The 21,494-nt window shown below is 34.0% G+C and overlaps 1 protein-coding gene across 7 annotated transcripts in view; it reads right to left on the bottom strand.

Moving 5' to 3' along the window:
• Positions 1-21,494, bottom strand: part of LOC138705841 (DNA-dependent protein kinase catalytic subunit-like) — a 290,093-nt gene that overhangs the window by 113,635 nt on the left and 154,964 nt on the right. For all 7 annotated transcript variants that reach the window (XM_069834521.1, XM_069834522.1, XM_069834520.1 and 4 more), the window contains 3 exons: positions 16,999-17,255; positions 8,095-8,376; positions 4,546-4,776 (listed from right to left, as the gene is read on the bottom strand). In XM_069834521.1, the coding sequence (XP_069690622.1) occupies positions 4,546-4,776; positions 8,095-8,376; positions 16,999-17,255 (770 nt within the window). The remainder of the gene's footprint in view (positions 1-4,545; positions 4,777-8,094; positions 8,377-16,998; positions 17,256-21,494) is intronic.

The following is a 21,494-nucleotide window of genomic DNA, read 5'->3' as shown; positions in this document are numbered from 1 at the left end:
CTGCAAACTAGATTATTCTTGTTTTTGTATAATTATACGAACATGTATGAAATAAACAAGACTACTATTGCTTAGGTTAGGATAGTATTACTTATATATTGTAATCAGGCTATATGCACAAATTTTCCAATATACTACTTACTTACTTACAAATGGCTTTTAAGGAACCCGAAGGTTCATTGCCGCCCTCACATAAGCCCGCCAGCGGTCCCTATCCTGTGCAAGATTAATCCAGTCTCTATCATCACATCCCACCTCCCTCAAATCCATCTTAATATTATCCTCCCATCTACGTCTCGGCCTCCCTAAAGGTCTTTTTCCCTCCAGTCTCCCAACTAACACTCTATATGCATTTCTGGATTCGCCCATACATGCTACATGCCCTGCCCATCTCAAACGTCTGGATTTAATGTTCCTAATTATGTCAGGTGAAGAATACAATGCGTGCAGTTCTGTGTTGTGTAACTTTCTCCATTCTCCTGTAACTTCATCCCGCTTAGCCCCAAATATTTTCCTAAGCACCTTATTCTCAAACACCGTGAACTATGTTCCTCACTCAGAGTGAAAGTCCAATTTTCACAACCATACAGAAGAACCGGTAATATAACTGTTTTATAAATTCTAACTTTCAGATTTTTGGACAGCAGACTGGATGATAAGAGCTTCTCAACCGAATAATAACACGCATTTCCCATATTTATTCTGCATTTAATTTTCTCCCGAGTGTCATTTATATTTGTTACTGTTGCTCCAAGATATTTGAATTTTTCCACCTCTTCGAAGGATAAATCTCCAATTTTTATATTTCCATTTCGTACAATATTCTGGTCACGAGACATAATCATATAATTTGTCTTTTCGGGATTTACTTCCAAACCAATCGCTCTACTTGCTTCAAGTAAAATTTCCGTGTTTTCCCTAATCGTTTGTGTATTTTCTCCTAACATATTCACGTCATCCGCATAGACAAGAAGCTGATGTAACCCGTTCAATTCCAAACCCTGCCTGTTATCCTGAACTTTCCTAATGGCATATTCTAGCGCGAAGTTAAAAAGTAAAGGTGATAGTGCATCTCCCTGCTTTAGCCCGCAGTGAATTGGAAAAGCATCAGATAGAAACTGACCTATATGGACTCTGCTGTATGTTTCACTGAGACACATTTTAATTAATCGAACTAGTTTCTTGGGAATACCAAATTCAATAAGAATATCATATAATACTTCCCTCTTAACCGAGTCATATGCCTTTTTGAAATCTATGAATAACTGATGTAATATACCCTTATACTCCCATTTTTTCTCCATTATCTGTCGAATACAAAAAATCTGATCAATAGTCGATCTATTACGCCGAAAACCGCACTGATGATCCCCAATAATTTCATCTACGTACGGAGTTAATCTTCTCAAAAGAATATTGGACAAAATTTTGTATGACATCAACAAAAGTGATATTCCTCGAAAGTTACCACAGTTGGTTTTGTCCCCCTTTTTAAAAATAGGTACAATTATGGACTCCTTCCATTGTTCTGGTACAATTTCCTTTTCCCAAATAGCAAGTACAAGTTTATAAATTTCGCTATATAATGCACTTCCACCCTCTTGTATTAATTCTGCTGGAATTTGATCGATACCTGGAGACTTGTACTTTTTCAGATTTTCTATCGCAATTTCGACTTCTGAAAGTGTGGGTTCGGGTATAAATGGCTCAGCAGTTTGTATTTCAATTTCGTCCCGATCATTTCTATTTGGCCTATGTACATTTAGCAGTTAAGCAAAATAGTTTTTCCATCTGTTTAGGATTGATGGAGAGTCTGCAAGCAAGTCACCATTCTCATCCTTGATCACGTTTACCCTTGGCTGATATCCGTTTTAAATTCTTTTATACCCTTATATAAATCTCTAATGTTTTTATTCTTACTATTTGTTTCTACCTCATTCAGTTTTTCCTTCAAGTAACCTCTCTTTTTATTCCTAAGTGTACGACTTGCTTCCCGTCTTTCATTGAAATAATTATCTCTCTTCTCCACAACTGGATCCTGTAAGAATTTCAATTTTGCCTGTTTCCTTCTTTCTACTACCATGCAACAATCTTCATCAAACCACGGTTTCTTTTTCTTAGTTTCATAATAACCTATGCTCTGCTCAGCTGCAATTTTGATACTATCTCTGATATTTTCCCACACGCTATTAACATCTAATTCTTTCTCAACTTCGTCGGAACTTTCTAAACTGGCAAACCTATTCGAAATTTCGACCTGATAATTTTGCTTAGCTTCCTCGTCCTTTAATTTCAAAATATTGAATTTAGTAATATTAACTTGTTGCTCTACTTACTTGGCTACTGATAATCTTTCTCTTAATTCTCCAATCACCAAATAATGGTCAGAATTACAGTCTGCACCCCTGAAAGTTCGAATATCTACTATATTAGTATGTCTCCGTTTATCTATCAAGATGTGATCTATTTGGTTGTGTGTCAATCCATCTGGAGAAGTCCAAGTATATTTATGTATATCCTTATGGGGGAATGTTGTACTTTTGACAATTAAATTTTTCGATGTGGCAAAGTTGACTAATCTAACTCCATTGTCACTACTAATTGCGTGTAGGCTCTCTTTTCCAATAGTTGGTCTAAAAATATCCTCCCGTCCTACTTTAGCATTGAAATCCCCCAATAACATTTTCATGTGATATCTAGGGAACTGATCAAAAGTATGTTCCAATTCCTCATAGAAGCTATTCTTTATATGGTCGTCTTTTCTTCTGTAGGGGCATGAGCATTTATGACTATGATGTCGCACCATCTACCCTTAAGTACTAAATATGATAACCTGTCACTGATAAATTCGACCTTTTTTACTGCTGATTTTATTCTTTTATGAACAAAGAATCCTGTTCCTAATTGGTGATTATTGTTTCCTTCCCCATAATACAACAAGTAATCTCCTATTTGTGATATGCCATTCCCATCTAACCTAACGTCTTGTACTCCTACGAAATCTATTCTATATGTAGCTAGTTCTTTTGCTACTAATGTTACCCCTCCTGTTCTATAAAGACTAGTTAACGTTCCAAGTGCCAAATCTCAAAACCTTATTCCTTTGCTATGGTCGTGCCAGAGAATCAGTCCTATTCCGAGGCTTATCCAATATACTACTATCATAACTAAACAGGTAATACGATGTAAGAATTAGGTAATGTTAACATTAATTTTCATACGTTTTTGTGGTGCAAGTTAAAATAATTCAAAGTAAAGTATAACAAAACTCCGACAACATTATAATTATGAACGTCAAATTCTCTTATTTTATTTATTTTTCAGTGTTTAGTCCCTTATTTCCCATTGTTCTTTGGATTTATCATTAGTAAAACATCAATTAACGGATAAATTATGTTATACACTCAGTTGATAATATAAATAATATTCACGACAAATATATAAAAACAGAAGAGATAACGAATCATAATTTAGCTGACCGACAACTTTATAACATGATCTACATATTATTGGCTTTGTCTGGCAGAGACTCTGTATTGTATTCTATTCAATACAAAGGCGTACTTTATCTTATCTCTGCGCTTCGCCCACATGACAAATATAATTAGCTGCCTCGTTCCGAACCAAGTGGCCTTATCAAGCCCTCTTGTTCCGAACTTGCCAAGGTCATATAGGCCAATAATATTTATCCATGGTCATCAGTTGTCGACAGTACATACCGAGATTATCTCGTAAGCAAGAAATAATCGATTTAGACCGACCAGGCCGGTTCAGAGTTCGTGTCTCGTGATGGTGTTTGTCATTGTGCCATCTGTTGACAATTATTGAACTACATCAAGCCGGCCTCGACTGCAAACTCTAAAACCTATATAAGAGAGCTATCTGTTAGTTTATATGATCTTGGCTAATACTTTTCAAATCAAATAACTCAACAAATATTAAAATCAATCAAATATTTTTAACAGTGTGGAATAAATGGAGAGACATATATATGATTACAAAATCAGATGTCATGCCAAACACAATTTTCGACACAAAGGATGTTTTGTGTCACACTGTTATCATAATGAATTAATATGTTTTCTTTAGTCCCAGCTCTACATTTAGACCTACTACTAGAAAGGATACTTGTGTCGAAATTTCGAAATACATTTTTGCAGTAAAACAATCATTAACACATACACTGAATAAGAAGAAGGTAAACAGAGGCATATCGTCGTTGTTTCTGCAATAACTTCTATGTGACATATTTATCGATTTTCAGATTTTTGCTCTATTAAATAACTTAAATAGTGATACAGCAAATAATAAAATCTCCTATATGTAATTATATTTCTTTCTTTCGAACATGTAAGAATTCACAATCCCCTATGTATGGCTGCCATAGGATGAATTAATGTGTTTTTTCCTCCTACTGAAAAATTTTATATTTTGCACATAGGAGTTATTGCAGGAACAACGACGATATATTTTATTGTCCTATAGATGTGGTACACTTGGTAAAAACTACTTATATTTCTCACTCAACTATTAAAGTAAAATTACCTCTTCATAAATATCAACAAGCTTTGCTGTATCGTGTCTTCACACACATGCTTAGGTTCACTAGCCACCATGGCAACAATACTGTGAAGTATAACACGACTTCCAGATGCTTCCAATCCTCGCAATATCTTCCGAAATGCTGATACAAAACTGGAGTACTCACAGCTGCCAGGTCGAAGCTCACTAGAGAGCTGAGGAAAATGTTGTTCTCTCAATTGTTTAAGTGCAGATCTGAAAGAGATAAAACAAACTGCCAACAACAATGCATTTTAAAAGGGACACTCATTAACTCATAATAAAGTGAAAGCAAGGCAATTTTTATTGTTCTTGGACCAAACAGAGACGAACTGACATAGTAATGAAAAACAAAATTTGGTGGATTTTCTGTTTTTATGCCAGTTATTCTTGTGGTATTTTAGGTTATGCAACAATGCTGTATCTATGTTATTTAGTGTCAATAAAATTGATGATAGGTAGTATTTGGAGACAAGAGGCTGAGGATTCAACATATGATTATTTGACATTTACCTTACAATCGGGGAAAACTTCAGAGAAAACCCAACCAGATAATCAGCCCAAGCAGGAATCGAACTCATGCCCAAGCGCGACTGCAGACCAGGAGGCAATTGCATTACCATCTGAGATATGCCAGTGGCCTCAGTCTTGCAATCAAACTGTTGCTATGCTAACCATTATACACAGAGGAGGGCAATAGATTTTCAAGGGCAATAAAATTGTTAACATAACCACTTTCATGTGTTAAAATAAACTAAATGGTAATTATCTAGTTGACTAAGTTTCATCTTATGTCAGCCATCATCAGAATTAATGAGGTCCTGCTTCTTCCGATTTCTTCGAGAACTAGGTAATTACAACTTAGCTTATTTTAACATACGAAAATGGTTATATTAAGTACATTACTAAGTGATATAAAGTGTTAAAAGTGTGTACTCAAGATGAATAATAAAATTTATTAGCATGATTCATCCACAAAGGAATGAAAGCCAAGGGCCCTGTCTTATATTTTTAAAGCCAAGTCACTAAAGTTAAATGAAGGTGAGACTGGAAGTACAGTAGAACCCTTTTTTAACGAAAGTCTGTGGGATTACTTTTTGTTTCCTTAAATAGGGGGTTTTCCTTAAAAGGAGATTTACATAAAATGGGAAGAAAAGGTTAAAAATAACTAGTATTAACATGTGTGTTATATACCAAACATTATAATCATTTAATTAGGCCTATAATTAATATTTGCTATAAATTTCATTATAATATTTTCTAACTCTTCAAATGGTGAGGCATGAATGTTTTTCAATTTGGTTGAATCCGAGTCATACTGAAAATTTCTTCTTTCTTCTTATTATTCCCCATAATGAGGACGTATAGATGGCGAACCATGCCTTTTTCCCATATATGATAGTGTTAATTTGACGATTATCCTCAACATCCCTAATATTTTCACTTTCTGTCCAATAGTAATTTCTTCTGTTTAGTTACAACTGTAACAATGCACAAGACAAATGCCAGGTAATCTGTTGGCGAATCCTCGGCCTCATCTCACTACATCTCGCCAAAAAATTGTAATCTTGTAAAATTTTTACTTCTTCCACATCTTAAAACTCCATTGCTAATGTAAGATCTATGGAATACAATAAATGAAATGAAATAAAAAGCATAAACTAACAAAAAAAATTTGAAAATAGGATCCACAGAACTCGAGAGAACAAAGCAAGCAATGCAACCACTCTTTGTATGTAACTCAAAGCAAGACCATAAAGAATGATAAAGAATAATGCCACCATGTGGTGCCGCATTACTATTGATGCGCTATTGGATATGCTGGTACTATTGATTATTTTCATTTTCTGTTCAATAGTTAATTTCTTCTATTTAATTACCATTATAACAATGCATAAACAGCGTAAACTAACAGAAAAAAGGTTGAAAACAGGATCCACACAACTCGAAAGAACAAAACAAGCGAAGCAACCACTCTGTGTAAGTAATGCAAAGCAAGATCGTAAAGAATGATAACAATAATGCCGCCATGTAGTGCCGCATTACTATCAATTCGCTACTGAATATACTGGTACTATTGATTATTAAAAGTAGAGTTATGGGCAAATCCAGAAATGCATATAGAGTGTTAGTTGGGAGGTCAGAGAGAAAAAGACCTGTGGTGAGGCCGAGACATAGTTGGGAGGATAATATTAAAATGGATTTGAGGGACGTAGGATATAATGGTAGAGACTGGATTAATCTTGCTGAGAATAGGGACTGATGGTGGGCTTATATGAGCGCGACAATGAACCTCCGGGTTCCTTAAAAACCATAAGTAAAAGTTGATATTTCGAACTTCATTATCACAAAGTCCACTTGAAAAGTATTTCTTAAAACTGAGATTTTCCTTAAACCGGGTTTCCTTAAAAGCAGGAATTAATTACATTATTATTATGCTAATTCCTTTAAAACGAGAATGTTAAAACGAGGTTTTACCGTAACTAGGTGGGAAAAGTAACAAGAGATTTTTAGTAAATACTTAAACAGAAAACGTAACTGTTTCAGTACATAGAAATGACTAGTGATAAGTATTATTAGGAAGGATAGTATGTTACACATTTGAATTGAAAGAATATAGAATAATTAGGATGAAGAATTGTAAAATAAAGAAGACTAAAGTTATTAGGTTATAATGAAAAATTAAACTAGAAAATGATGAATGATGTAGTCAGTTAGTATTGTAGCAAAACAGAGAGAAACAATGAGTGCATAATTGATTTAAAGCAATGATTAGGCATAACAAAAATAAATTCTAAGATAAGTTAAGGAGAAAAGGAATAAATGTGATAGTATTTTCAATAAGAGGGAATACAATTAGTTAAGTATGAAGGAATACAAGTAGTTAAGTATGAACTTTAGGTAAATAAGCGCGATATAAATGTAAAAGTATATAATTATGTAATGAATGTAACTGTGGCACCATATTCAAAATTGTGAGGTCCACATTACAGCAGTAAAATTGACGCAAAATATTTTTAAAGCATATCAAATAAAACTTGACCTCGTCCAAAAATGAAAGGGCTCCAAGCAAACTGTACGGTACTGACTATTATTGCACAAGTAAAAAATTCCACTACGCCAGTCTTACAACTTACACAAACTTTAATACTTAAAACAGAAACCAGAACTTACATTTAGGTTGAAAAATGAAACAGTTACCGGTACTTTAAAAACTATCTCATATTCGATTTCATCAAATAAAGCTGGCGAAATTTATATTCCATTCTTACACTTTATTTCAAACTGAAAAGAAGGTGTCAAACTATATGGAAAACTGAATAACTCGTTATAGTTTGCAATCCCTGTCCTTGAAGCATTAATCTTCGTCAATGGGTACACACTACAGTACTTACGTATATTCAGAAGTGATTTGTTTTCTCCTTCGTCCAATGTCCTTTCACTTGAAAACATTAGAAATTAAACAAATAATTCAATTCATCAATTAAATAATTCAGTTTTATTTGTAGTATACAACATTATGAGATTACTTACTGCAATTGATTATTGGTGTCTTCATCAGGGCCAGTGAGGCAAACCAAGAGGTCTAGTGCCCTCAACTTGTGGTGAAGCTGAAGTTGTTGTGATGTAAGCTGTGTAATCACCCACTTCCGGAGGACTTCTTGCTTAATAAGCCACCCAACAGGTTGTGGCATCACTCTTGCTAAGCTCGCTGTAAGTCCCAGCAACTGATACACCAGTTCGGAGTTAGAATCTGCTAAACCACATAGTCTGGACCAATAATTCACAATGCCTGCTTCTAATGCAGATGTAATGCTGCGAACAAAACGATCTAAAATAATTAATTCATCTCTGAGAACTCTTCTTTCTAAATCCACATATTTATGATTCCATTCTCCTCTGCTCTCTCTTTGTGCATGAATGCATGTGAATACGTGCATGTGCATTTGTATGTGTGCATGCACAGAGTCATATTTAAAGGTTTGACATTTTTGATTTAAAACTCAGTACTAAAGCAAAAAACTAAAAAATTAATTAATTGATGATGATATTATTATTATTATTTTAGGCTTTAATAAAGCACAACAATTTTAAAGAAAAATTTAATCAGACCATATTGTGGTTGTTGTACATGAAAAGCAGTTTTGTTTAATCGGTTTAAAAGCAGGGAAAGTATGATTAACTGAAATGACAGTTCAGACTAGTAACATTTGATACATATTAAATTTATGTGAAAGAATTCACATTTATAGAATGATATTTAATAATGCCCTCTTTCTTTATTTCTTACACAATAGATTCATGTGCAACTATGAACAGACATAAATTCTACTGTGTTATACTAATAGTAAGTTTGAAATTATTAGTTCTGATCTGTACTTCCCATATACTGATCACTTTATAGAGCTCCAAATACTACTACTGTGTTCATAACACAAAGGAGGAGTGTAATTACACTTTTGATGCTAAATAAGACATGTTTTATTAGGAAGTACTAAAAAAAATCATTATGTTTTACTGGAAATAATGTAATTTTAGTATACATTGACTCATTACAATTCACAACGTCTCTTAACTTGCATCCCTCCCTAATTCTGCTTCGGCCTAAGCAAGTGGGGCTGGTTCATTATGTCAGTGCTCAGTCAGCTGTATTACAGTGAAATATTTAAAAAAGAATATCACTAATTATGTGATTATAGAATATTTGCACCACTATGAAACTAGAAATACTGATCAACTAAATGTATCATTTGTGAGGTTGCAAAAAACACAATCTAGTTACGTAATTACTGCAATAAAAGTATGTTGACGGTGTTCAGGTAAAAGGGCTTATCCCACAAAAGAAAAATTTTTCAGAAACAGCTATAATTAAATTTTAGCGCATTACTATTAGTTACCAGTACTTTATATGAAAAAAATGTAAACATAGTTGTCAAAAAACATATCTTCATGTTTTGTAATTAAATTTTAACTAATTACAAAAAAAAAAAGTCGGATTTAAAAAAATGTGAGTCAAGTGCTTTTACCTACACACCATCGATAAAAGATGTCTACAAATATAAAGTCACAAAATGAAAGACAATTAAAATTTCAAACTAAGACATGGCTACAAAATAATTCCTTTTACAATATGATTTAATTTTTTGATAATGAAGTAATATTTTAGTTGAATGTTATTATTTTTTAGATTTTTATTCTTTTTAATACTGACACATTGTATTTACATTATTACCTTGATGAGGCCTCTTGTACTATATTGTACCTTCAGACAAATAAAGAATATGAATATGAATATATGTCTTATAAGCGAGCAAATGCCCCCATGTTCAAATGAGCAACTTTGACAGAAATTGCTTTTTTTAGCATTAGAGATAGCAATGCCTCTTTCTGCAAAATTACCACTTGTATGGATGCACGAGGTTCTGGAGATCATGCATAAACAATGCTATACAAAGATCATCATCTCTGTAGGATGTCACTGGTAGACCAACCTGCTTTATTGTCAGCACTGACAAACTGTAACATGTCGTCCAATGTCAGTTTTGTCGGCATTTTTAAACTTTTGGGCTGTGGTGTATTCATCAGCCTCTCCTGAGACTAAATTTAAAAAAATGGCACAAGAATGCCAGGCTTCAATGGTGCATATAATAGACATGAGTGACGTGAGAACTGACACAATTTTGTCTTTCCAGATGAACCTTGCTTCGAAATCAATGGCAAAATCTTCGTCTGTTGGCGAGTGGGTGAGAGTCATCATCAAGAGAGTAATCAAACCAGGCATGCCACATCATCGACTAGCATTATGATCTGGGTTGTTATTAGGTAAGAAAGAGATACAATGCCTACTACAAATTCGCACTACCATTACTTGTGACCATTGCATTTCAAGATCAAAAGATCTTCTGTACTTTCAGGACATCTCATACATATTTTAGCAAGATAATGCCAGACTTCATATAGTGGTACTAAGTTCAGTTATCTCCAGGAGAAAAAATGTTACAAATCTATCCTAGCCCACTAATCACAAACTTGTCACTCACAGAAAATGTTGTTGTTTTCTAATGCCAGGTGTTTGACAATAAAGTCATTTGACCTCTTGCACTCCAATATTTTTCAAAGATATTATCATGGCCAGCCACTGAAGCACAGATTTTGAGGTGTTCCGAATTCATTTCTTGGTTTGAGTTGCACAATGGACAGTTAGGGGACTGATATATTCCAATTCTATGCAGGTGTTTAGCCAAACAATCATGGCCTGTTGCCAATCTAAATGCAGCTACAGACGATTTTCGTGGTAAATCGGGAATTAACTGTGGATTTTGATGCAGAGAGTTCCATTTTTTCCCTTGGGATTGTGTTATCAAATTTTGTTTGTTGAAGTCTAAGTATGTAGATTTAATAAATCTTTTCACAGAGTAATACATAGATTTAGTAACAGGTCTGTAAGTAGCAGTGCTGCCCTTCTTTGCTAAAGCATCAGCATTCTCGTTTCCCAGGATTCCACAATGGGATGGTATCCATTGGAGTACAATTCTTTCATTGAGTGATATTAACTGAGAGAGCATTTTAGTTATTTCTGCTGTTTGAGATGAAGGTGTGTGTTTAGAGACTATTGATAGAATAGCTGCTTTGGAGTCTGACAATATAACTGCATTTTTAAATTTACTGATGTGGCATAGAAGATTCCTGAGACTTTCACTTATTGCAATGATTTCTCCATCAAAACTTGTTGTTCCATACCCAAGAGATCTATAAAGTGAGAAGAGACAGCACGTAACACCTGCACCAGCACCTTGTTCTCTGGAGATCAAGGATCCGTCAGTGTATAAATGAAGCCAGTTTTGTGGAGGGTATCTAATATTAATTGTCTCTAAAGACAATTGTTTTAGTATTTCAGTGTTTACTTCTGATTTCAGTATTTCTTCTGTTAAATTTAGATTATATTCCATATTTAATAGAGTTAAAGGGTTTGGTTTAATTTGTAGGTTTTCTTTTAAATTCGGGATATTGATTTTCTGTTTTAATTCTTGAACAATGGATATAAAACTTTTTTGAGTTTTCAATCTACAGAGAGGACTGTATGAATGCGAATTGTTTCTGGTAATCTAATAAGTTTTTCATATTGAATCAGTGCTTTTTCTTCTATTGTCATTTTGATGCTGTTAATATTAGTGAGGAATCTCATAGAATCTATTGGAGTTGTTTTGATTCCACCAGTAATGAGTCTGAGAGCTTGGTTTTGAACATATTCTATTTCGTTTATGAAAGGTGAAGTAATTAAAATTTCTCCGCAGTATGTCAGCACTGGCTGTATAAACATTTTGTATGTAATGTTCAAAGTATTCCTAGAGCATCCCCATTCCTTTCCTGCTAGTCTTTTTAGAAGGGAGAATCTTTTACGAGCTTTTTCAGAAATGTATTTCAAATGGTTGCTTCATGTTAACTTACTATCGAAAATAACTCCAAGATATTTGGATTCGTAAGTCCTAGGAAGGTGTTTGCCATTGCATTGGATATTGAATTCTCTTTCTTTTTTACCGAGTGAAAATATTTGGTAGTTACTTTTGCTTAAATTGAGTGTCATCAAATTTGATATATTCCATTCATGTAGTTGATTTAGAGCTTTAAGAGCAGAATTTTGAATTTTGTCTCTATGTCTGTAAGATCCGGAAGTCCACAAAACTATATCATCTGCAAATAGTGCTGTTTTCATGTTTGATTCCTCTAATAAGGAGGGTAAGTCATTTATATAAATATTGAATAAAGTTGTGCTGAGGACAGCACCCTGAGGTAGACCTCGATATGTTTGTCTGTAACTAGAAAGTGAGTTATTGAATTTAGTGGCAATGAATCGTTGACTAAGGAATTCTGATATCCATCTGAACATATTGCTGGAGATACCTAATTTCTGGAGTTTTAGTAATAATTTATTTCTCCAAACAGAGTCATATGCTAACTGAAAGTCAATAAATATTGCCAAAGTATCTTCTTTCTTGTTAAAACCGTCTTTTATTTCTTGGCCGAGGCGTATGACTTGTTCATTGGTAGAGTGTAGTTGTCGAAAGCCGGCTTGTCTTGGTGATAAAAGATTTTGGGATTCTAAATACCAAGTTAATCTGTTGGAGATCATGGACTCCATGGTTTTTGCTATCATGCTTAATAGTGCTATTGGTCGATAACTATTAACATCATGAGCAGGTTTCCCTTTTTTGTGAATTGGTATAATGATTGCTTTTTTCCAAGCTGCAGGAACTGAGGTGTTCCATGATAAATTGAAAATGGATAAAAGTACAGACTTGGCTTTTTCCCCCAGATGTTTTAAAAAAATTCGGAATGAATGTTATCGGGGCCAGAAGATTTCTTGGTTTTTAAATTTTGTAAAGCTAGAGTTAATTCTTTGGAAGTAAAATTTTGATGAAATATTTCAGGTTTTGTACTAGTAACATTGTTTTTATTATTTTTATGTAATTCTCTTTTGATAAATTTGTCAGTTTTTTTGGTATTGGGATATAATCTGTGAGAGTTTGAGTAGTGTTTATTAAATGCGTTTGCTATATCTCTACTATCTGTTAGTGTTTTGTTAACAGAAAATGTATAGGACACGATCAAGCGATGGGGCCTGTGACTGGAGAGTGTGTCAGCCAATGCCAATAAACTTTGGGCATGGGTGAATGATGGAGAGATGGATGGCTATTCACACTATGACCATAACCACTACCAGAAACTTTCGATGTATCTGTATATATGAACGAAATTGTAATCATTTCTTGAGTGCAGACTAATAAAGACATTCTGTAAATAGGGAATGGAATATTTTGCGACCACAAAATTTCGTGAATTTTGGAAAAAAATATTTCTCAACATCTAATTACAGTAAATATACATTCTTTAATCCATTTATACCTGATTTGAACCAGCGAAACATCACGAAATCCATATCAAGTCGCCAATTTCTTATGTTTTTGCGAAAATGACGCGACTTTTTAAGCAATTAGCAAATAATGTGTGCGAATTTTCAATTTTTTTTTTTTTTTTCGTACTACAATCGATAATCGATAGCCATAGCATAGGTAAGATTGCTAGTATTGCACATTTGATAGTACTGAATCTGGTCTGAACACAATCGTGACGTCATATCAGACGTATGTAGCGAGTGCGAGAATCTTGTGGTAAGCGTTGTTAGCCTGCTGAATGCATCCTTTGTTCATATTATTTTGAAGCATGTGCGTGTTTTATTTGTTTATAGTGTCGCACATAGGTGAAAGAACATTATTGTGTCCCTGTGTAAGTAAGGCTACAAGAATGCCTAATGAAATATCTGCAAGGGACAGATAGTAATTGGGGACAGAAAAGTAACTAAATTACCCAGTGGATTAAGGGACCACAGAAAGTAACCACATTACTATGGTTTTACCTGTCTTCGAATATTACAAAGTAACTTTTCAAAAATCTTCGAAAAGTAAAATTATTGTGGTTAATTTTAAAATAATAAAGCCTTTGGCTACAGTGGTAATAATTGTAGAATCAGCAGATTCCAAGACCTGCTCCAGAGCTATTTTAGATATATTGAAAAAGTACAATATCCAGTTCGATGATGTGGCCCTTGTGTCAGAAGATACGGCATGGTACATGCCAAAATGTTTCGATATTTTAAGAAGAATTCTAAGTGACAGTGTTGTGATTGTGCAGTGTTGGGTTCACAAACTAAACTTAATGCTGAATGTGTTGGGTAAGCATCTGCCAGAGTTAGTTTGTTGTGGCCGAAGTCAAATCTGCTTTCTTAAATACAAGAAAACGAAAGCATCTCTTCCGGAAGTTTTGTATTCCATTATTTCCTATGCCCATTTTAACTAGGTGGTCGTCATGGTACGAATCAGTGTCATATCTTGCAGAGCACTTAAGAGATGTGGTAACTTTCATGACAAGTGAAGATGATGTATGAGTCCAAAATGCCGGAGTCAATTTTCTTCATAGCATGAGAGAAGATGAACTAATTGCTTCTGAAACAGCAGCTTGTTTTGTACGTGAAGTGGGTAGTGACATTATTGACTTAATTAATTTTCTAGAGGGCTAGTACTATCCCATTGTGCACATTTTAGATGGTCGCCTCAGACAAATTGAACAGACAATGAAAACTGCTACTTCTGGGTATCATAGCAACAAAACAAGACAATTAACTGAAGCTTGTATAGTGCTACTACGAAACACAAACTGAAAAACAATGATAACCAATGCTGCTTCACATAGTTTGACAAAACTTGTAAGTTTAAGGGCCAGTGACCCTGCAAGTGGGTTCTACAAAGGAATGAGTGTGTTTGATTCTGCAGCAGTTGCACAGATGAATGTCAACAAAAATCTGGTGGAAACAATAACAAAACTCAAATTCTGTTCAGATCTGTGTGACACTGCAGTGGTAACAGGCTACTTTGAATTGCAGAGAGTGGTGAAAAACAAGCTGAGCTCTGGTGAAGAGGTGGACATTATTTCTGTGCTGCAAGGAATGACCATAAACTATCCTGATTTTGCACAATCTGTGCTTCATGTTATATGGATACCATGTGCAAATGCAGACTGTGAATGCTTCTTTTCATCATACAATAATGTTTTGTCTGATAAACGCCATTGTTTGTCAACAGAAAATGTCAATCTATTTTCTGAAATGTATTTTGAAAGCTAGGGTATTTATTGTGCTATTAAAGCTATGTATTTTGAAAATACCGAAAAATTCAATTGAAAACACCGATTTTTCACTTTGAACTCAACAAAAAATTCCAATCTCTACCTATAAGAATCAAATGATTAACCCAATTTGTTTGTAGGGTTCTGTTTTTTAAGATCATGGGGATAATTTAAATACATTTCCTTTTAATCTATCCCATTCTGGAATGTTAATTCAGTGAGCGAGAGAACTTTCCACCTTCCGATTTATCATATGTATCAACTTGATAATTTTCATACATGTGCTTTAGTGTTTGCAGAAACAAGCACAAAATGAAAATAGCAGTGTACATACACACACACAAAACACAACATATTTCAGCATGGCTTCAAAAAGTTGAATAAAATAACCTTCTCTTTCACCTTAAAATATATATAGAAACTGTAATGAAAGGTATAAAATTGATATATAGTATATACGCGAATATTGTGCGCATATTTTTTCCGGAATTTAGCAAAGAAAAACTGGGGTGCGCGCATTATTTGAAATAAGGTCGGTACCGCTCTGCGGTATCACGAATTCACTTGACGAAACTGAGAATGAGCTCTATGGGAAGATGGTGACAACAACAATGATTCTTCTGCTAGTGATGACTATGAAAGTGATGATGAATAGAGGTAAAAGAGCATGTAATTGTTGACAACATTTTATTGCACATATTAACATTAAATTGATAAAAACATTTTTTTTTTTTTTTTTTTTTTTTTTTTTTTTTTTTTTTGCTGTAGGTAGTCTCGGATACTTCTACAACAGTACGTCAAGATTATGACGCATTTCTTAAAACAAATTGATATTTTATTTAATTTTGGAGTACATAACTATGTAGGAATAATTTTTTGTAAATAAAACTCAAATTACAGCCAATTCTTTTTTTAATTTTTTCTCCTAAAATTAAGGTGTGCAGATTATTCGATGGTGTGGAGTATTCACGTATATATGGTAAATACTGTACACTGGCCATTCTGAAAGACGTGACTAATAAATTCCAGTATTCTTTCTAGACCAAACATCCACATCTTGCTGTCCAAACAAATTTCTACGTCCATGCAAAGAATTTGAAGTACATGTCCAGGAAAATGGATGGGTGCCATTCTCCTTCATACTCATTAGTTCTCATTTTTACAAAAGCCTTTATACATACTATAGCGGCTACAAATTGAATAGGCCTTATACAATGACAAATGAAAGATTACACAAAGTTGTTATAAGAAAGAAATGTTCCAATACTGATGACAAATACAAAGTACAAAATATGAATACCTTAACAGGGAAAATAAAACACTGAATCTACACCAGGATACATGGATAAGTAAGAGTGTTGAAATTTATAATTTCAATTAAGTAAACCAGAAATGAAACAAACTATGTTACAAACTTACTCAGGATCAAAGATGGGACATTTGTTCCCAAGCGGGCTCGTATCAAGCAAGGGGCAGTGACAATGAAGAGGCACTCAGAATGAGGAGAGCCAGTGCTAGTGCTCCCAACGGGCACTCAGAAGGAATTGGCACTAGTTACTGTCGAGTATATGACTCAACGGCATGAGAAAAGGACTGGGGAGTTAGGTAAGGAGAATCTAAATAATAATAGTGCCTTCTAGTAATGGAAAGAAAACTGTTGCACTTTGTTCAATGTTTATGCAACTATCGCTTATGGGCTTTCTTGAGAGACAATTTAACTGGAGTTGAAACAAATGCTCCCGTATGTAACGAACTCACCTCTCTTTCTGTTTATTCTTCTTACTCTTTGCAAGATAATGAAGCAACTCAGTCAGAATTCTTAACATCCACTGCACATTGTCTTTGCTCAAATCAACAAGAAGACGATTCATGGTGTTTTCAGAGTGATCCAGTAGGTGATCCAAAACAGCAGACTTAAATGTCACCAGGAAATAGTCTCCATGTGACACTGGAAGATGTGTAGCAGGGTTCTGAATGATTGCTCGTTCTTTTATGCAACTTAATACTGCAGCTACCTGCACATATTCAGACAACCCAAGTCATACCTATTTTGAAAATAGTAGTAAGCAAATAGAAATTAAGATCATCAAATTTACATTCTATTGTCTTTCATTAAAGTATGAATATATATATATAAGGGATGGGACGATATCGCTTTCTGTTGATACTCGATACTGATACCAAAATTTTGAAACATACCTGATACTCAGTTGTAAAAACATCTTTGTAAATTTTCAAGGTGATACACAGTGTACGGAATGCTTTTGAATAGTTAGACACAAATGAACTAAACACTACAATATTGATAGTAACACTATAACCTGCTAAAAGAAATCTCGAAGCTGAGAGGGAAGGGTCAGGGAAAGTAAAATATGTTATGTCTTTTGTAGTGAATTCTAATTATTTTGAAAACATTAAGAATAGGATCTTTTTTTTCCTTCATCTTCCAAGAACTGTTGTTATACATAGGTAGCTCGGTAGTACAGTTTCCCTGGAAAATAATGAGACGATTGAATATTCCTAAGTCTCAGATGTAAAACACTGCGCATGATCAGAGACCAGAGCACTGATACACAAGATAACGAATACTGAGTTACTTAGATTCAGGCTATTTGGTTTGTTACTAGCATCGTTCCGAAATTCACTTCAAAAACTGCAAAAAATATGATAATATTACGTAAATAAAAGATAAATATATACATAAATCGTGTAGTTAAATCGACAATGGACTAGATCAATACTCCGCACAGAAAGGAAAGCTTTCATGTCGTTGCAATAGCTCAGACGCTAAGACTTCCGCATGTTGTGTAGAAGAGAGCGAGTTCGATTCTTAGTCTACATCAACGATTTTTTTTGTCTAAATAACGTTGAAATAGCTAAATAACGTTGAAATAGAGTTTTACAAAGTCCTCAGATTAAGTGTTAATGATCACAGACAATACAAAATTACAAGTTATAATATTATAAATGTTAATTTAATGAATGCATTTATATACACACATATACAATGTAAATGCACATATATTAAAAACTAACAATTAAAATGAGACTAAAAAATATTCCTAAGCCACACAGACAAACCTTTACAAAGGTTTAGAGTCCTTAGGCTATGTCATTTGTTGAGTAATTATTACAATATTTTATTAGTAGCTTTTCCAAATGTGTAATAAATGCACTCGCACGAAACAATTTTTGTTAAAAGTGTGGCTTTGGATAATTTTATTCTCACCCCTTCAGTTGATTTTAACTATTTTATCTACGTGTTTGCAATAGTGTTTAATTTAATGTGCTTTCAACTTTATTCGTATTATGATTGAATGAAAAAGGACTGTTGCAGTTATTGACGGATTACATATATGTATACTAATTATTAAATGCATCTGTTAAGTAACTAATTACAGTATCTTTTGCAAAATCTTGAATGTTTAAGTTGTCAATAATATTTCTGTACTATATACTATAAGACGTTAAAAGAATTTTCAATAGATTTGGGACCCTCTACTTTATAATCACTGGTTTTAATGAAAAAATATTTTCTTTCTTAGGATATCTACAAGCTCAACTTTAATAATATTCCGAATAGCTTTAATTGCATTATCTGAATTTTATACTTTTCTATTCAAATGTATTCTATTTCCCTCTTTCATAATTGAAAAAGAGAAGGATAGCCACCTATGCCCACCGACGCCATCGAAATCGAGACGAATTGTGGGATCAACTTGTTGACACCTGGGAAGATCTCCCCGGGGATTAGAACTTATTTGTGACATCCATGCCGGACTGACTTAGAGCTGTAATAGAAGCTGATGGCATGTGGACAAGATTTTAAGTTAACAGGTCTCTTTTTGTTTCGTATAATTTTTGTTTGAGGAAGAATACTTTTAACTTCCAAGTAAGATTTATTTTTTTTTTTTGACGAGGTTCAGCCCACTTGTAAGACCCAGAAATTGGGCATAAATTATTCATATTTTTCGACAAATTAGATAGTCGAGGAACTCTGAAGAAATAAATTACACCTCAATAAAAAAAAGTTTTACCTGGGATCGAACACGAGACATTTCGGTTAAGCAGTGGAACCGACACGCTACTATATGAGCTACCGAGACAAGACAGTGACAGCAGCAGTCTAGAATGTAGATCCCATAGCAGGCATTTGCCATTCGGTACAGAGAAGCAATGATATTTTGTAACCCGAGCTATGTTGTGAAATCGTGGCCTTAAATGGCAGTCTTCTTCGTGATCCTTATTCTGGTCCTTGTCCTTGTTGTGGTCCTTGTAACAATTCTTGTTGTATTGTCATGAAACTTATCGTTACGTCGATATCGAGTGAACCGCGCTGTAGAACTTTAACTTCCAACGACCAAGAGTCGTCTCATTCCTTTTAAGGGTAACTGTACATCTCTTCTCACACCATCATTTTCACCCCCCTATATCACTGCTTTTATTTTAAATTACAATTACTGAAACTAGTTCTACGAATCTATGGTTTATTCTTTTATATTTACGGTATTGTTTATATAGTTATCTATAACTTAAGCTGTTTTGACAAACTGACAGCTATAAGCTGAAAGGTCAATACTTTTCCTACAGCACCAGTTTTTGTTATTCAGTATTCACTAATTGAACTGACTCATAATAGGAAAAGGGTAGAGGCGACACATGCATTGTATTGGACAGAGAACAGGTATATTTCTGTTTTCTAGTCACTAATTGAGGGAACTGTGTGTGTCAGGTACAATGATTTTTGCCTTTCGAAGAGAGCATCTCAACATGATCACTACGTGCTGAAATCAGGATTGAATATTATTTGAAATGCAAAAGTTTAAAGTATCGAAAAGGTATCGAGGACTTATCCCAATGTATTAGACATGCTTCGATACTACTGAGTATCGTAGGTATCGAGGTATCTCGAGTATCGAGGTATCTCGAGTATCGAGGTCCCATACCTAATATTTATAGAAAGTTCGTATATGGTGAAATTTTGTGACATCAAAGCAAAACACACGAATAAAAAATATATATATCCATATTTATTTACAATTTTGAAAATGACGAGTACATACAGTGCTTCACCTTTCATGAACAAGTTGCAAATGTAACCACAACCCCTTGATTAGGGTGACAATGTAATTTCTGCCGTGAATACTCTTATACAGCAGGACTCGTTAAAAGAAGATTAAACAGGCCTATTTTACAACGTTGTGTCATCATAATGACTGTTTCACAGTAGAGCATAAACCTCGCTTTCAGCAAATTTTTTTGAGAAAAAAATGGTAGTATCGATGTTTACGCAAATGTTTAGAGGAAAAACGTTCGTATTATAGGCTAGCCAGTATGATAATTGTAATAGAATAAAACATCATGCATTTAAATGCAATATTGTAGTATATAAGGAAAGTAATTATGAACTTTATTTTAGCGAAATTTCTGCTCTATTGCTGTAGAGTGTTGAAACATGAAAATATTTTTTCTGGGCATGACATTACTCACACATTACAGTAACAGAAAACATTATGGTTACCACCAAACCTGTATGAAAACAAAAAAAAAAAAAAAAAAAACTAAAATGATACTGTTCTTTCTTTAACTCTCGGCAAGCTGGCGGAGTCCATTTTGTACTCCATACCACTTAGCTTACAGCATATGTATTTCAGGTCAGCTTGCAGAGGGTTAGCAGCCAGTACTATAAAATAAAATACTGGTTTTTGTAATATATCTGAGTTGAAAGAACAATTAATAAATATAAATATGTAGTTTTTTTAACGTGAAACATTTATGTGCTTGACATATGAGAAATCTGGTCACACTATCTGTTAATATGGTGACGTCATTAATTACAGCAGGCCTTGGATGACTGAAATTAGGACATGTTTAAAACAAAGTAGTTCCGAATCCAGCCAGCTGTGATAAAACATGAAGGAGAAACAAATCTGACATTATACGAGTAATGAATTCATGATTGACCTATTCGTACACAAACAAGGGTGATTAATAAATACAAGGAGAGTAAAGGCAGAAGTAGTTAATTCAAAATAATCTAATTCTAAAGTACTTAACTGTGGTATTAATTTTCAAATGAATCCAAGTCTCTGAAATCACAATTTATTATTTATTACAATTAAAAAAAAAAAACTCATTGGTACCATGCTGTTGTGGGAATCGTTTTGACAATCAATTGAAGGGTCAGTGCCAAAGGTGACTAACCCACAATATTAGAAGAATTGGGATAACCATTCCTAAGGAAAGAGAATTAG

The sequence above is a fragment of the Periplaneta americana genome, chromosome 9, assembly GCF_040183065.1.
Source record: "Periplaneta americana isolate PAMFEO1 chromosome 9, P.americana_PAMFEO1_priV1, whole genome shotgun sequence".
Classification (NCBI taxonomy): Eukaryota; Metazoa; Arthropoda; class Insecta; order Blattodea; family Blattidae; genus Periplaneta; species Periplaneta americana.
The sequence above is the reverse complement of the archived record's forward strand: the minus strand, read 5'-3'. Positions and strand labels throughout refer to the sequence as shown.